This window comes from Hibiscus syriacus, unplaced genomic scaffold, assembly GCF_006381635.1.
Source record: "Hibiscus syriacus cultivar Baekdansim isolate YM2019G1 unplaced genomic scaffold, ASM638163v2 tig00007387_pilon, whole genome shotgun sequence".
In the NCBI taxonomy this organism is placed as follows: Eukaryota; Viridiplantae; Streptophyta; class Magnoliopsida; order Malvales; family Malvaceae; genus Hibiscus; species Hibiscus syriacus.
This window is the reverse complement of record NW_024062136.1, coordinates 242596-255930: the sequence shown is the minus strand read 5'-3', so window position 1 is coordinate 255930 and position 13335 is coordinate 242596. Positions and strand designations below refer to the sequence as shown.

The 13335-nt window shown below is 41.6% G+C and overlaps 1 protein-coding gene across 2 annotated transcripts; it reads left to right on the top strand.

Moving 5' to 3' along the window:
- The first annotated feature begins 779 nt into the window (after nucleotides 1-779).
- LOC120201502 (scarecrow-like protein 6) lies at nucleotides 780-3088 on the top strand. Of its 2 annotated transcripts, XM_039202100.1 has the most exons (2): nucleotides 780-1200; nucleotides 1234-3088. In XM_039202100.1, the coding sequence occupies exons 1-2, from the start codon at nucleotides 932-934 to the stop codon at nucleotides 3083-3085; spliced, it is 2121 nt and encodes a 706-aa protein (XP_039058031.1). In that variant the 5' UTR covers nucleotides 780-931; the 3' UTR covers nucleotides 3086-3088. The 2 variants fall into 2 exon arrangements, with proteins under 2 accessions (XP_039058031.1, XP_039058029.1); XM_039202098.1 differs by having other exon boundaries at nucleotides 780-3088.
- Nucleotides 3089-13335: the final 10247 nt, after the last annotated feature.

The window sequence follows — 13335 nt, the reverse complement described above, 5'->3', positions numbered from 1 at the left end:
AGAAGACAGAAAGTTTGAGGATATGATTTGTTGCCGTAAGTTTGATATTCCTTTTTGTGCCCTATAAGCATGCTGTTGATGCTGTCTTAGCAATGAAGCAATCTCTTGATGTGTTGCACCCAGTTCATGGATCCCCCACAATTTTTGCAACCATGTAGAGGTTTCAGTTCTCAACATGTAGAGGAAAAGCACAATGATTGCAGCCTTTTTAACAGGCGGGCCATGATCCATTACACACAAATCAAGTAATCAACGACGTGCTTAAACAGATAAAAGAAAAAGGAAGACATTACAAAAACAAATGAAGCAAAAGCCAAAAGACCTTGTGAGCATCCAAGGAGATACATGGGGCAATGAAACATTAGAGTTTTTCATCAGACAATCATATTTTGTTCCCATTCACAGGTGGTCGCAGTCAATGGTTTGCCAATGTCAGAATTGATTTCCAAACATGTTCAATAACACATGCAAATTATAATTGCTCCACGCTTCAAAATGTCTAATTCACTCTCTCTCTCCAACTTTAATAGATGCTTGCCCACCATATCTTCATTGTTTCTTTTCCGTCATTTTCTTTCTGCATTTCTTATAGTCAGCTTAAAAACAACGCATTCGTTGCGTCCCACACAATGGTTTTTCTATTTGTAAATTGTCATTTTTTTTTCTTTCCATTTTATACCAAAACTAAAAAGTCAGCACTCAATGCTATGTCAAAAGCCAATTATGGTAGGCCCTCCATTAACAAACACATCCTAATTGGTTTCTTTATTTCCCTCTCTCTTCCTACTGAAGCCTATCTCTCTCTCTCTCTTGTTCTAGCTTCCATCCTCTCCTCTTTTAACCGGTAGGTTGTGGTTTATTGGATATTGGAAACTGGAGAGTTTTGTGTACTTGGATTTTTGGAGGTTACTTGCGCTGTTGATTTCCTTAGATGAAGGCCATGCCCCTATCCTTTGAGGAGTTTCAAGGGAAGGGGGCGTTAGATTCTTCTTCTTCTTCTTCTTCTTCTTCTTCTTTTTCTTGCTCAGATTCATCTCTCTTACTACAAAACCAGCTCCATCATCAACAAGCTAAGTGGCAAAACAGCAAGGAAGGTTTCTGCTATGTGGGCAGTGAGCCCACAACTACTAATACTAGAAGAAGCCCGAGTCCTCCAACATCTTCCTCAACACTGTCGTCCTCTTTCGGAGAAAGCGGCGGCGGAGGCAGCGGTGCCTCCACGGACAGCAGCGTCGTGGCGGCAGCGAAAGCTGTCTCCGGCAACTCCAACAGGTGCAGCAGGCAGCCTGTTGATGTAGGAACGGAAAAATGTGGTTTAGGCATGGAGGATTGGGAGTGTGTTCTGCCGGGGTCTCCTAGTCAAGAGCAGTCCATTTTGAGGCTAATTATGGGTGATGTGGATGAACCTTCTATGGGACTAAACAAAATTCTTCAGCCAGGTGGCGGGTCCCAAGATATGGAGTTCAACGCGGGTTTTGGTTTGATGGATCAAGGTTTCTCCTTTGAGTCCATTACCAGTGGTGGCAACTTGGTAAGCAACATTAACCCTTCTATGGATATGGTTTCAGCCCCATCAAATCCTGCATTTACATCTTCACCGCACAATCTTTTGCCTACTTCACTCCCTCCCGGTGTCTTTGCACAACAGCAGCCCCTTGAAGCTTTGGATGAAAAGCCTCAGCTTTTCAATTCACAGATGATAATGAACCAAAACCAAGCTCAATTTACTCAAAACCCTGCTATGTTCTTTCCACTTTCATATGCTCATTTGCAAGAACATAATCTTTTATCACCACCACCGCCTAAGAGACTTAACTCTGGCTCAAGTAAACCCAACTATCAAGTCCCTAAGAGTCCATTTTCGGGTCCAGGGCAGGAGCTTTATCTCAGGCGCCAACAACCGACCCAACTGCTTCAGCAAAGGCCTTCAGCTGTAGGAATGACAGCAACAGCGAAGCCGAATATGGTGAGTGACGAATTGGCGAACCAGCAGCTTCAGCAGGCAATAATCGACCAACTAATCCAGGCTGCAGAGCTGATCGAAACTGGGGATCCGGTACACGCGCAAGGGATATTGGCGCGGCTCAATCACCAGCTCTCCCCTGTAGGTAAACCCTTTATCAGGGCTGCCTTCTACTTTAAGGAGGCTTTACAGTTAATCCTTCGTTTGAACGCTACCAACACATCGGCTTTGTCCACGTATAACATGATTTTCAAGATTGGTGCTTACAAGTCATTCTCTGAGATTTCTCCAATCGTTCATTTCGCGAATTTTACCTGCAACCAAGCACTTCTGGAGGTTTTTGAAGGATGTAGTAGGATTCACATTATTGATTTTGATATTGGGTATGGCGGGCAATGGGCTTCTTTGATGCAGGAACTTGTTTTAAGAAGTGGTGGTGCCCCTTGTATGAAAATCACTGCCTTTGATTCTCCTTCCAATCATGATGAGCTAGAACTTGGTTTCACCCAGGAAAATCTTAAGCACTTTGCTAGCGAAATCAGCATGGCCTTCGACATCAAAATTATGAATCTCGAGTCCTTGGATTCATGTTCTTGGCCATTGCCCCTGCAGTTTGCTGAAAATGAAGCAATTGCGGTTAATCTTCCAATTGGTTCATTTTCCAGTCACCCTTCAACTCTGCCTCTGATCCTTGGTTTCGTAAAGCAGTTGTCACCCAAAATTGTAGTCTCTTCAGACAGGGGTTGTGACAGAACCGATGTCCCGTTTCCTCACCATATAATTCATGCACTCCAATCGTATTCCGGCGTCCTCGAGTCCCTTGATGCTGTGAACATGAATCTGGATGCCTTGGAAAAGATTGAAAGGTTCTTCCTTCAACCTAGCATCGAAAAGATAGTGTTGGGTCGACATCGGTCCCCAGAAAGAAGGCCTCCATGGAGGAGTCTGTTTATGCAATCTGGATTCTCTCCATTAACATTCAGTAACTTCACCGAGTCTCAAGCTGAGTGCTTAATCCAAAGAACTCCGATTAGAGGTTTCCATGTTGAGAAGAGACAGTCTTCACTTGTTCTTTGCTGGCAGAGGAGAGAGCTAATCGCTGCTTCAGCTTGGAAGTGCTGATGATTGGCTCGTAGTGTCTCATTTTTAAAATTTCTGTTGCCTAAGCTTCTGTTTAATCTAATTCCCTGTGTTCCTTAGGTCTTATTATGTCGCATCAAGAAACAAAACGTTTAGCATTTGTATGGCTTTGTACAGCTTAATTCAGATGTGGGTATAACTCTGTTTTGCTTCTTTTTCCTTGCCTAAGTTGCCAACAAAGGCAAAAGAACAACCTTTAAATTGCTTGATGAAGCCATCAAATCTCTTATATTTACTCATTCAATTCAATGAATTGTTGTTGAATCCCAGCACTAGATCATTGTTTTCTACCAACCCCTGTTTTTTCAATTTTTTGGTTGGAACAGATAAGTGAACAAAAAAGGCTTGTTCACACATTCCTGTTAGCTTTTCCAACCAGATCATCTTCATCAAATACGACCTTACTACTTTTAGGTGGCGTATAACTTGACAAAATTAAAGTTAGCTGTATTTTTTGCCCATGCTAACTTGTAGGTGTTGGTATTAATCATGCATGAACCAGGTTCATAGATTTATGGCATCCAATGCCTACACGAATTAACTAAAGCTTGCTACTGCTTTTCATCAAGTGGTTGAAATAGATAATTAGAGTTTTCCTTTTTAAAAAGAAAATCATATTATATATGATAATTTAAGCATGCCATTGCCCCTAACAAACATTAAACAATAGTAATAACTAATATTTTATCCAAACAAACATTGAATGTGTGATGATTATTATGAAAACGACCTTGCTATTGTTGTCTTTATTGCCGTAATAATTTGTTCCGTGGTTGTATGAGATAAACTCTTTCTAATTCCTTTTATTACTTGGGACGTATATACAGAAGAAATAGACATGTTCAATAATGATGTTTTATCCGTCTTAATTCTAATTTCAATTATATAAATCAGTCTCCCGAGTGGTTGGCTTTTGTTGTTATTCTAAGTTAAAATATGGTATAATTAGGGATGAGTGGTTTGGTTTTTAATACTTGTTATGATCTCAATTCAAAATTTCTTTCATGATATTTCATTTGTTTTGAATCTACCCTGAATTTTAAAGTGAAAATTTACGCACCCATTATATGATATTAATCATTTTTTTTATAAAATAAGTATATAATTGGAATATATATAGAGGTATTATAGCAATTCTTTATATATAAAAAATACATAATAATAATTATCAGGATTATATCATTCTTTTTACTCTAAATCACTCCTACTCTCTCCTTCACATGATTTGTTTCGTCCCACCTCAAACCCAAATTAAAAAATATTTTATAAGATCAAATTGAGTCAAAACTTTCAAATTCATGTATTTTTATCATCCTTCCCCATGAAATAAATAAAAAGAATTGAGATTGACCAACAGTTTAGTCCTGTGATATATAGATACAAATAAGTAGGGATGGTAATTTTTTCTGATCATGATAGATCTCGACCTAACCCGTTTATAATAGGATTTTTTATATAGAAAATTAGAGGATGAGATGAGTTCTTTTGAGATTGGATGGAAGTTGGATTTAAAAGAAACATGCCATTATTCATTATATTTAGTAAATTATTTAAAGTTTTTTATTAAATCTTGCAGGCTTGAGATGAATAAAGTTTTTTTCATTATAAAATATTTGGAATTGGGACGAGGTTAAATTGTATTAGATGGGAGTTAAAACATCAAAAACTATATTTTCATTATATGATGGCAAATTCAAAAAAATTAAAGTAGATTAAAAAATCTAATAAGTTAAAAATCCAGATTAAAAATAAAACTCCATATTAGCAATCCCTATAGACGGGGGATAGTTGAGTACTGAAGCAATTAGGGATGTAAATGAGACGAGACAGATCGCGAGCTATTCGAGATCGACTCGATCAAGGCTCGATAAATACTTGGATCGAATGGACTCGACTCGAGCTCGACTCGATTTCTTAACGAGCTGAAACGAGCTACTCGATATTCGACTCGAAAAGCTCGTGAGCAGCTCGAAAATATAATATATTAAGATTTTATTTTAAAAAAAATAAATTAATAATAATATTAATATTAATATTTATGTATTGATTTTTTTAAAAATAAATACAGTAAGATTTTATGTATTTAAGGTTCATGTTCGAGTTTGAGTTTGAGGCCTTAATCGAGTTAAGTTTAAGATTTTTTTTTCATTTCGAGCCTTTTCGAGCTGCTCACGAGCTTCAGTTCAGAATTTCGAGTTCGAGTCGATCTTGAAAATTTTAAACTTGTGAGTTTTCGAGTCGAGCTCAGCAATACTCGAGCGGCTCGTTTACACCCTAGAAGCAATGATTAAGACATGAGTTTGTGTAAATCCCCAGCAGCTTGATTTTGAACCCATGGGCAAATGCAACCCAACAGAGGGGGCCTAAGAAGAGTAAAATGTCGTGATCTTGCGTCGGGACGTTCAATGCGATGCCAGTCCAAACACACAAATGGGGGCTACCATTTTTGCTTTGTAATTTTTGTAGATTCAGACCCAAAAATGGACGCGGAAACATGTCCATTTTCAGATCACCTACAGGCCGTCCTACTGAAATGTCTTTGTCGAGTAAGATTAAGCAATCTTTACGGTCTCATTCATCGCCTCAAACTGGCACCAGAGGACACATTTTTCCTTTCTTTCTCAAGGAATCCATTCCGATAGAATTGCATCTTACTTGACTAAATATTTATTTTATTTAAACATTTGTTTGTTGCCTAACAATCATAACTAGGGGTGAGAATTTTTCAAGTGCTGTTTACTACTCTGTTAAGGATTTATCTGAAAAGTATTCAAGTGTAGTCTATCCGATAAATATTTTATTCATTTGATTTCTCACACTTAAAAATGTGCCAAGTTCACACAATCTAACTATAGAAATTATTGAAGAGTTCACATTAAGAAACAATTAACTATCGCTTACGGTACGACTCAAACATATATATATATATCTCAAGCATAGACGTACGCATTACACAACATTCTAAATTCAGGGTAGCTTTCGTTTAGTTTTACAATTCAACTACATGCACATTGCACTTGCTTGTTGGCTATGACTTTCCCTGATGATTCCAATATCTAAACTTGAGAAAAGTGTATTAGGGAAGAGTTGATATCAACTAAATGCTTTTCTTTTGACATTTCCCATTTTAAAGTTTTTTTAAGACCTACATGTCACAGACTTAATCTCTCAATAAGCCTCGTGCGACCTTAGCTCCTTTTCCCCCCTCGCGATAGCTAAGTCAGCCTCACTCAAACTCGTGCTAATGTGGGAAAGGATTGGCAAGGAAACAAAGAAGAAAGGAAAGAACTTTGAGAGAAAGCTTGTTGATATGCTTGAAAGCTTACAACTCTTGGATGATTTACAAATGAGGATTCTACATCTATTTATAGCCTCCCACCTCCTCAATGGACGGTGGAGATTGACTTGATCCTACGGTAGGGAGAGATTCTCTAGAATTCTCCATAATTTCCTACCTAACATGGAAGACTCTAGAATACTTCTAGAATATGTACAAGTCTTGAGTGTTCTGGAATAATCTACACTATTCTATCAACCTCCAAGACCAAGTGTGGCCCAAAATAGCCCAAAGTGTGGGAAAAAGCCCAAGTTCGTGACATTCTCCCCCACCTATTCTGACGTCGTCCTCGTCGCCTCGAACGCTTTGAGATGTTCTTCGAACTGCCATAAGTATTCAGCTAGTTCCCATGTTGCCTCGGACTCTGGTAGTCCTTTCCACTTGATTAAATACTCGGTACGCGGTGGGACTCCTCTCTTACGGACCGTTCTGCTTGTGAGCACCGTTTCCACCTCTTTGTCATAAGACTTGGTTACTATGGGAGGTGCTCGATGCGAATACCCTCGGCTTGCGTCTTCCTTGTCGGTATGATATGGCTTGAGCATACTTACATGGAAGACCGGATGAATCTTAAGTGTACTTGGCAAGTCTAAGCGATAACACTTTACCCACCTTGGCAAGTACTTGGAACGGTCCCTCGTATCTACGTATTAGTCATTTTTGAACGCTTTGAAGAGCTTTGAACTGTTGTGGTAAAAGCTTCACAAGGACTAAGTCTCCAATAGAGAACTCTCGATGTCGCCTCTTCTCGTCCGCCCATTTCTTCATCTTCTTCCGTGCTTTCTCCAAACATGCGCGGGCGATGTCGGCGTTCTCCTCCCATAACTTAGCCATCTTGGCGGCCCCGGGACTCTTACCCTCGTCAAGTGGCATTGTTAGTGTGTACGGCGTGAGCGGTTGTTGTCCGGTCGCAAGCTCGAACGGACTCCGACCTGTGGCTTCACTCCGCTGCAAGTTATAAGAGAATTGAGCGACGTCTAGCAATTTAGCCCAATCTCGCTGGTTAGCACTCACAAAGTGCCGCAAGTAACACTCTAACAAAGCGTTCACCCGTTCGGTCTGCCCATCAGTTTGAGGATGAAAGCTTGTGGAGAAATTTAACTCGGTTCCAAGGAGCTTGAACAATTCCGTCCACAGGTGTCCGGTGAATCGAGGGTCTCGATCACTAATGATGCTCCTTGGTAAGCCCCAATGCTTCACGACATTCTTGAAGAATGCTCGCGCGGCCTCCTCCGCAGTGCAATCCTTGGGGCATGGTATGAAAGTCCCATACTTAGAAAATCGGTCCACGACGACCATGATCGAACCGTATCCCTCAGACTTGGGTAATGCACTAATAAAATCCAAGGTGATTGAATCCCAAGGTCTTTGGGGAACTGGTAAAGGTTCGAGTAATCCCACCGGCTGTCGGTTCTCTACTTTGTCTTGTTGGCGCACAAGACAAGTCTTCACATAAAGCTCCACACTATCCTTCATATGGGGCCAAAAGTATGCCGTCTCTAGCAATGACATAGTGCGCTTTTGACCCAGATGACCGGCCCACTTGGTGTCGTGGCATTCTTTGATAAGGTCTCGCCTTAAGTTGTCCCACTTTGGAACATAGATTCTCCGTCCCTTGGTGTAGAGTAGACCATCCCCTACCCAAAACCGTTGGGTTTTGCCATCGCTAGCCAGCTTTACTAATTCTCTTGTCAGTGGATCTAGCTCAAGGCCCTCCTTGATGCATTTTAACACGGTTCCCTTGGCTAGAGAGATCGCGTCAAGCTCTGTCTTTCGACTTAAGGCATCAGCTACGACGTTGGCTTTGCCTGGCTTGTATTCCAACGTGTAGTCGAACTCGGCTAAGAAGTCTTGCCACCTAACTTGTTTTGGTGACAACTTCTTCTGAGTCTGAAAATAACTCGTTGCCACGTTGTCGGTTTTGATGGTGAAGTGTGCGCCGAGTAAATAATGTCTCCATACCCGCAAGCAATGAATGATGACTGTCATCTCATTCTCTTGCACCGTGTATCGCCTCTCGGTGTCATTCAGCTTGCGGCTCTCAAATGCTATCGGATGTCCCTCTTGCATTAGTACTCCCCCGATAGCGAAGTCAGATGCATCGGTATGCACCTCGAACGGCATGGTAAAGTCGGGTAAGGCCAATACAGGTTCTTGGCTAACTGCTGCCTTCAGGTCCTCAAAGGCCTTCTGACATTATTCGGACCACTCCCATGCCTTCCCCTTCTTGAGTAGGTCCGTCAATGGTGAGGCTCGCGCCGAATAACCCTGTATAAACCGACGATAATAGTTTACTAAACCAAGGAAGGATCTTATCTCAGTTACCTTGGTCGGTGGCTCCCACTCGGTTATGGCCTTGATTTTGCTCTCGTCCATTAATAGCTTCCCGTGACAGATTACATGTCCAAGGAAGTGTACTTCCTCAGTGGAAAACGTGCATTTTTCCTTCTTGACGTACAGCTCGTTCTCTCGAAGTATCTTGAACACAATCCTCAAGTGGTCTATATGCTCCTCCATGGAGTTACTATATACCACGATATCGTCCAAGTACACCACCATGAACTGGTCCAAGTACGGTTGGAAGAGCTTGTTCATGAGCGTGCAAAACGTTGCCGGTGCATTGGTTAGACCAAAGGGCATGACCAGCCACTCGTACGATCCGAATCGGGTGATGCACGCGGTCTTTGGCTCGTCGCCTTCTGTTATTCGAACTTGGTAGTAGCCTTTTTGCAAGTCCATCTTTGTGTACACCTTGGCTCCTCCAAGTCTGTCAAATAAATCGACAATCAAAGGGATCGGGTAGCGATTTTTAATGGTTACGTTGTTAAGTGCCCGGTAATCGACACACATGCGCAACGACTCATCGTGCTTCTTTTGGAAGAGTACCGGTGCGCCATACTGTGCCTTCGAAGGTCGAATCATTCCCATATCGACTAGCTCCTTGAGTTGCCTTCGAAGTTCCTCAAGTTTGGGTGGGGCCATTCGGTAGGGTGCCAGGGCAGGCGGCTTGGCACCGGGTTCTAACTCGATCTTGTGATCTACTTCACGCCTTGGTGGAAGTTTATTTGGTAACTCGGGTGTCATTACGTCCTTGTTCTCATCTAAGACTTCACGGATGATCAATGGCAGGTCATCCGTTTTCTCGATCTCGTCATCTTCCTTTAGCATGGCTAAGTAAGTAATGTCCCATTTCTTGACGCCTTTACCAAGTTGTATGGCCGAGAGTTGGGTGGCATCTCGATCTTGCCCTTTCGGTGCCTCGACCGTGGGGATCATGCAAGGAGACCCTTTCTCCAAGATGCAAACGGAACTAAAGGAAGGCATAGGGATAACGGTTACCTGTCGGAGAAAGTCCAACCCCAAAACGACCTTGAAGTCATCCATGAGAATGACAGAAAAGTTCACTTGGCCCTTCCAAGTGCCTAAGTGTAGCTCGACCCCTCGTGCCACGCCATGGAGTGGTACCACTTGTGTGTTTACCGTCTTGAGCCATTTTGTGCTCCAGTGTACTTTAGGCCCAAACTGTTGGTTTCGTCTTTAGACACGAAATTGTGGGTAGTTCCCGTGTCCACCATGGCTCTTGTCAGCTTCTCGTTGATCACCACTTCCACATACATGAGCCCATTACTCGGTGTTGGTGTCAACGACTTGGCCTTCAAGGCGTTTAGAACTTGGAGTGACCCCATCTCTGCTTGAAACTCTGTGTCTTGACGATCGACGATAGCGGACAATGAACCAAGTTTGGGACAACTACTCATCGGATGTGGCCCTTTACACAAGAAGCATCCTCCTTTCGGAACGAAGGCCTTTTTCTTCTCTTCGTATTTCCTTCGACCCGGACGTCGATCTCGATCCCCCTCTTTAGCTTGTGGCCTTCGGTGAACTCGGTCTCGGTTGCCTTGGTTATTCTCCTGCCGTTCTCCCCCACCTCTGGCTGGATACTTATCCTTGTTCTTCGCCGCATTGGTGTGGGAGTAGGGTTGGAAGTCCACGAGTGACTCAACGATGACAATGGCCTCATCAACCGTTCTAATGTCCCGACGGTGCATCTCTTGCTTGGCCCATCCTTGTAGTCCGTCAATGAAGTAGAACAAGAGATCTTCTTCGGACATATTGGGAATTTGAAGCATAAGGGTTGTGAATTCTTTCACATAGTCTCGCATAATACCCCGTTGCTTCAACTCCCGCAATTTCTTGCGAGCCTCGTAGACCACATTCTCGGGATAAAAGTGCTTCTTGAGTTATTTCTTGAACTCATCCCACGTATCTAACCGACAAGCCCCTCGCTCAATGTCGGCATGTTTTCTACGCCACCATAACATAGCAGTATCAGAAAGATATAAGGCAGAGGTCTTTACCTTGGCAGCCTCGTCGTTAAGGCAGAGGTCTTTACCTCCAACGTCTTGAAGTCGTGCTGGACCCTCTCCAGCCTCTCGCCAAACTCTGCCACCATCGGTTCTAAGAAAGCGCTCTCGCGGGCCTTACTTTGGTCCCTCTTCTTATTCTTGTTGGTGGGTGCAGCTTCTCTCCCACGTTCCTCAGCAACAGTCGACTCGTTCGAGTTCCTGGCCATTCTTACTAGACACGTGCACGATATTGACGCCTTTACTGGCTCTGATACCAACTGTCACAGACTTAATCTCTCAATAAGCCTCGTGCGACCTTAGCTCCTTTTCGCCCCTCGCGATAGCTAAGTCAGCCTCACTCAAACTCGTGCTAATGTGGGAAAGGATTGGCAAGGAAACAAAGAAGAAAGAAAAGAACTTTGAGAGAAAACTTGTTGATATGCTTGAAAGCTTACAACTCTTGGATGATTTACAAATGAAGATTCTACATCTATTTATAGCCTCCCACCTCCTCAATGGACGGTGGAGATTGACTTGATCCTACGATAGGGAAAGATTCTCTAGAATTCTCCATAATTTCCTACCTAACATGGAAGACTCTAGAATACTTCTAGAATATGTACAAGTCTTGAGTGTTCTAGAATAATATACACTATTCTATCAACCTCCAAGATCAAGTGTGGCCCAACATAACCCAAAGTGTGAGAAAAAACCTAAGTTCATGACATACATGTAGCTTATAGCTATCAATGATTCAAAAGCATATAGTTATAATGCAAATCACATAGACCGTTGGTTTGTTTTACTCATCCAAAAAGATATGCCTTGGGGACCCATATCTCATTTGGTCAACTACACATAATTAAGGGGGGCAAAAGTTGCATAAATGGGGATATTAGAAACACCATGTAATTGTAGAGTCATTTTCAGGGCTTAGAGAATGTCTTAAGGTGGCAAGTTTAGCGTCCACAAAGGAGAGGCAACCCCACAAATGAACTTTCACGAAACAAAGACGCACTACATGTAGTTTTACTTTTAACAAGGTTTAAAAAGACAAGGCAAAAATGATGTTATCTTTATAGCCAAAAAAAAGATATTGAAATCATGGCGGTTGTTGGATGGAGGCTGGAGTAAAAACAACCTATGGTTGCTCTCTCTCTCTCTAGTCTGTACGTGGTCCATTAGAGAGATGGAAAGGGGAAGGGCATAAGAAAAATGCAAGGGGGAAAAAGTGGCTTTCTCCCACTATCATTCTCACTAATGGACCTGCCCATTGTTTCCTTATAGTCACCTCAACAGCTGAAAGCAGATTCTTCCAGGGATTTGAAGAAATAAAAGACCTCCAGATTTTGCTTGGCATCTTCTTGATATGGAAAACTCATAAAATTTTTCTTTGAAGCTCTTCCCTGGAAAGTAAATATAATGATAAACAGCTTTCATTAAGGAATTGGCGTTAGCTCTTTTGTCTTCAAGAAGCCTCCTTGGAGTGAGGAATTGAGTCACCTAGTGTACCTTACATTTCTTCTAGAGCATACGAAAAGAAAACAAATGGGGTCCCTCCCTGCATGGGTAAAGAATATCGTAAAGGTTGAAAAAATACAGTTCCCAATAACCTTTCTTGAGGTGACTTAATTACAGTTGGGTTGAAACGCTAAAATCTTCCTTAGATTGACCCAAAACAAAGGTTAATCGCAAGATTTACTCTATTCCCCTCGTTAATGTTATTTCGATAACTTCAAACATTTGTTTTATGATGAAGGTGGTAATGTTAATATGATTCTCACTTTTAGGCATTTGATGTTGTCTTAGCAGTGAAGCAAAACATGTGTGTGTTGATCATGTCATGTGCAATATATTAATTATGAATCACAAAATGCTATTGATTTCAACTCTCAAACTTGGGGTAAAAACATGAATGCAGATGCGCAATGATGGGAGCTTTTGAACCAACAATACCAAAATGAAAACGCATCATCCAATAATATTATGATACGCTTAAAGGAAAAGACCTAGTGAGCATCCAAGGCGGAACATATGCGGAAGAAAAGCAAAAGGGGAGAGCTGACATACAAGGGTGTGCGTCTGCAATAAAACGTTAGGGTTTTCATCACTCTTTGGCTTTCAACTTTAATAGATGCCCACCATATCTTCTTTTTTAACTTCCTCTCCTCCATTGTTTCCTTTAGTCAGCTTATAAACAACGCCTTCATTGCAATGTTTTATTTATTTGTGATTTTCCATTTTTTATATATACCAAAACTCAAAAGTAAGCATTGAATGCTTGGTGAAAAGCCAATTTATATGTGGTCATCCATTAACGTAATTGGGCTTTCCCCTATCTCCATATATTTGGAGCCGGAGTGGACTTAGTTAACCCTATATATTTCTGCTCTCATTAAATGTCAACCCCACCTTCATTATATATAGCTCAAGTCTTTTTAATCTTTTCTTTCCATTCCTATACCATCATCATCACGGTTGCTAATATTATAATTGTAAAAAAAAAATGACTGAATTATTCTTAATGTTTCTCTTACTTTAGATATATT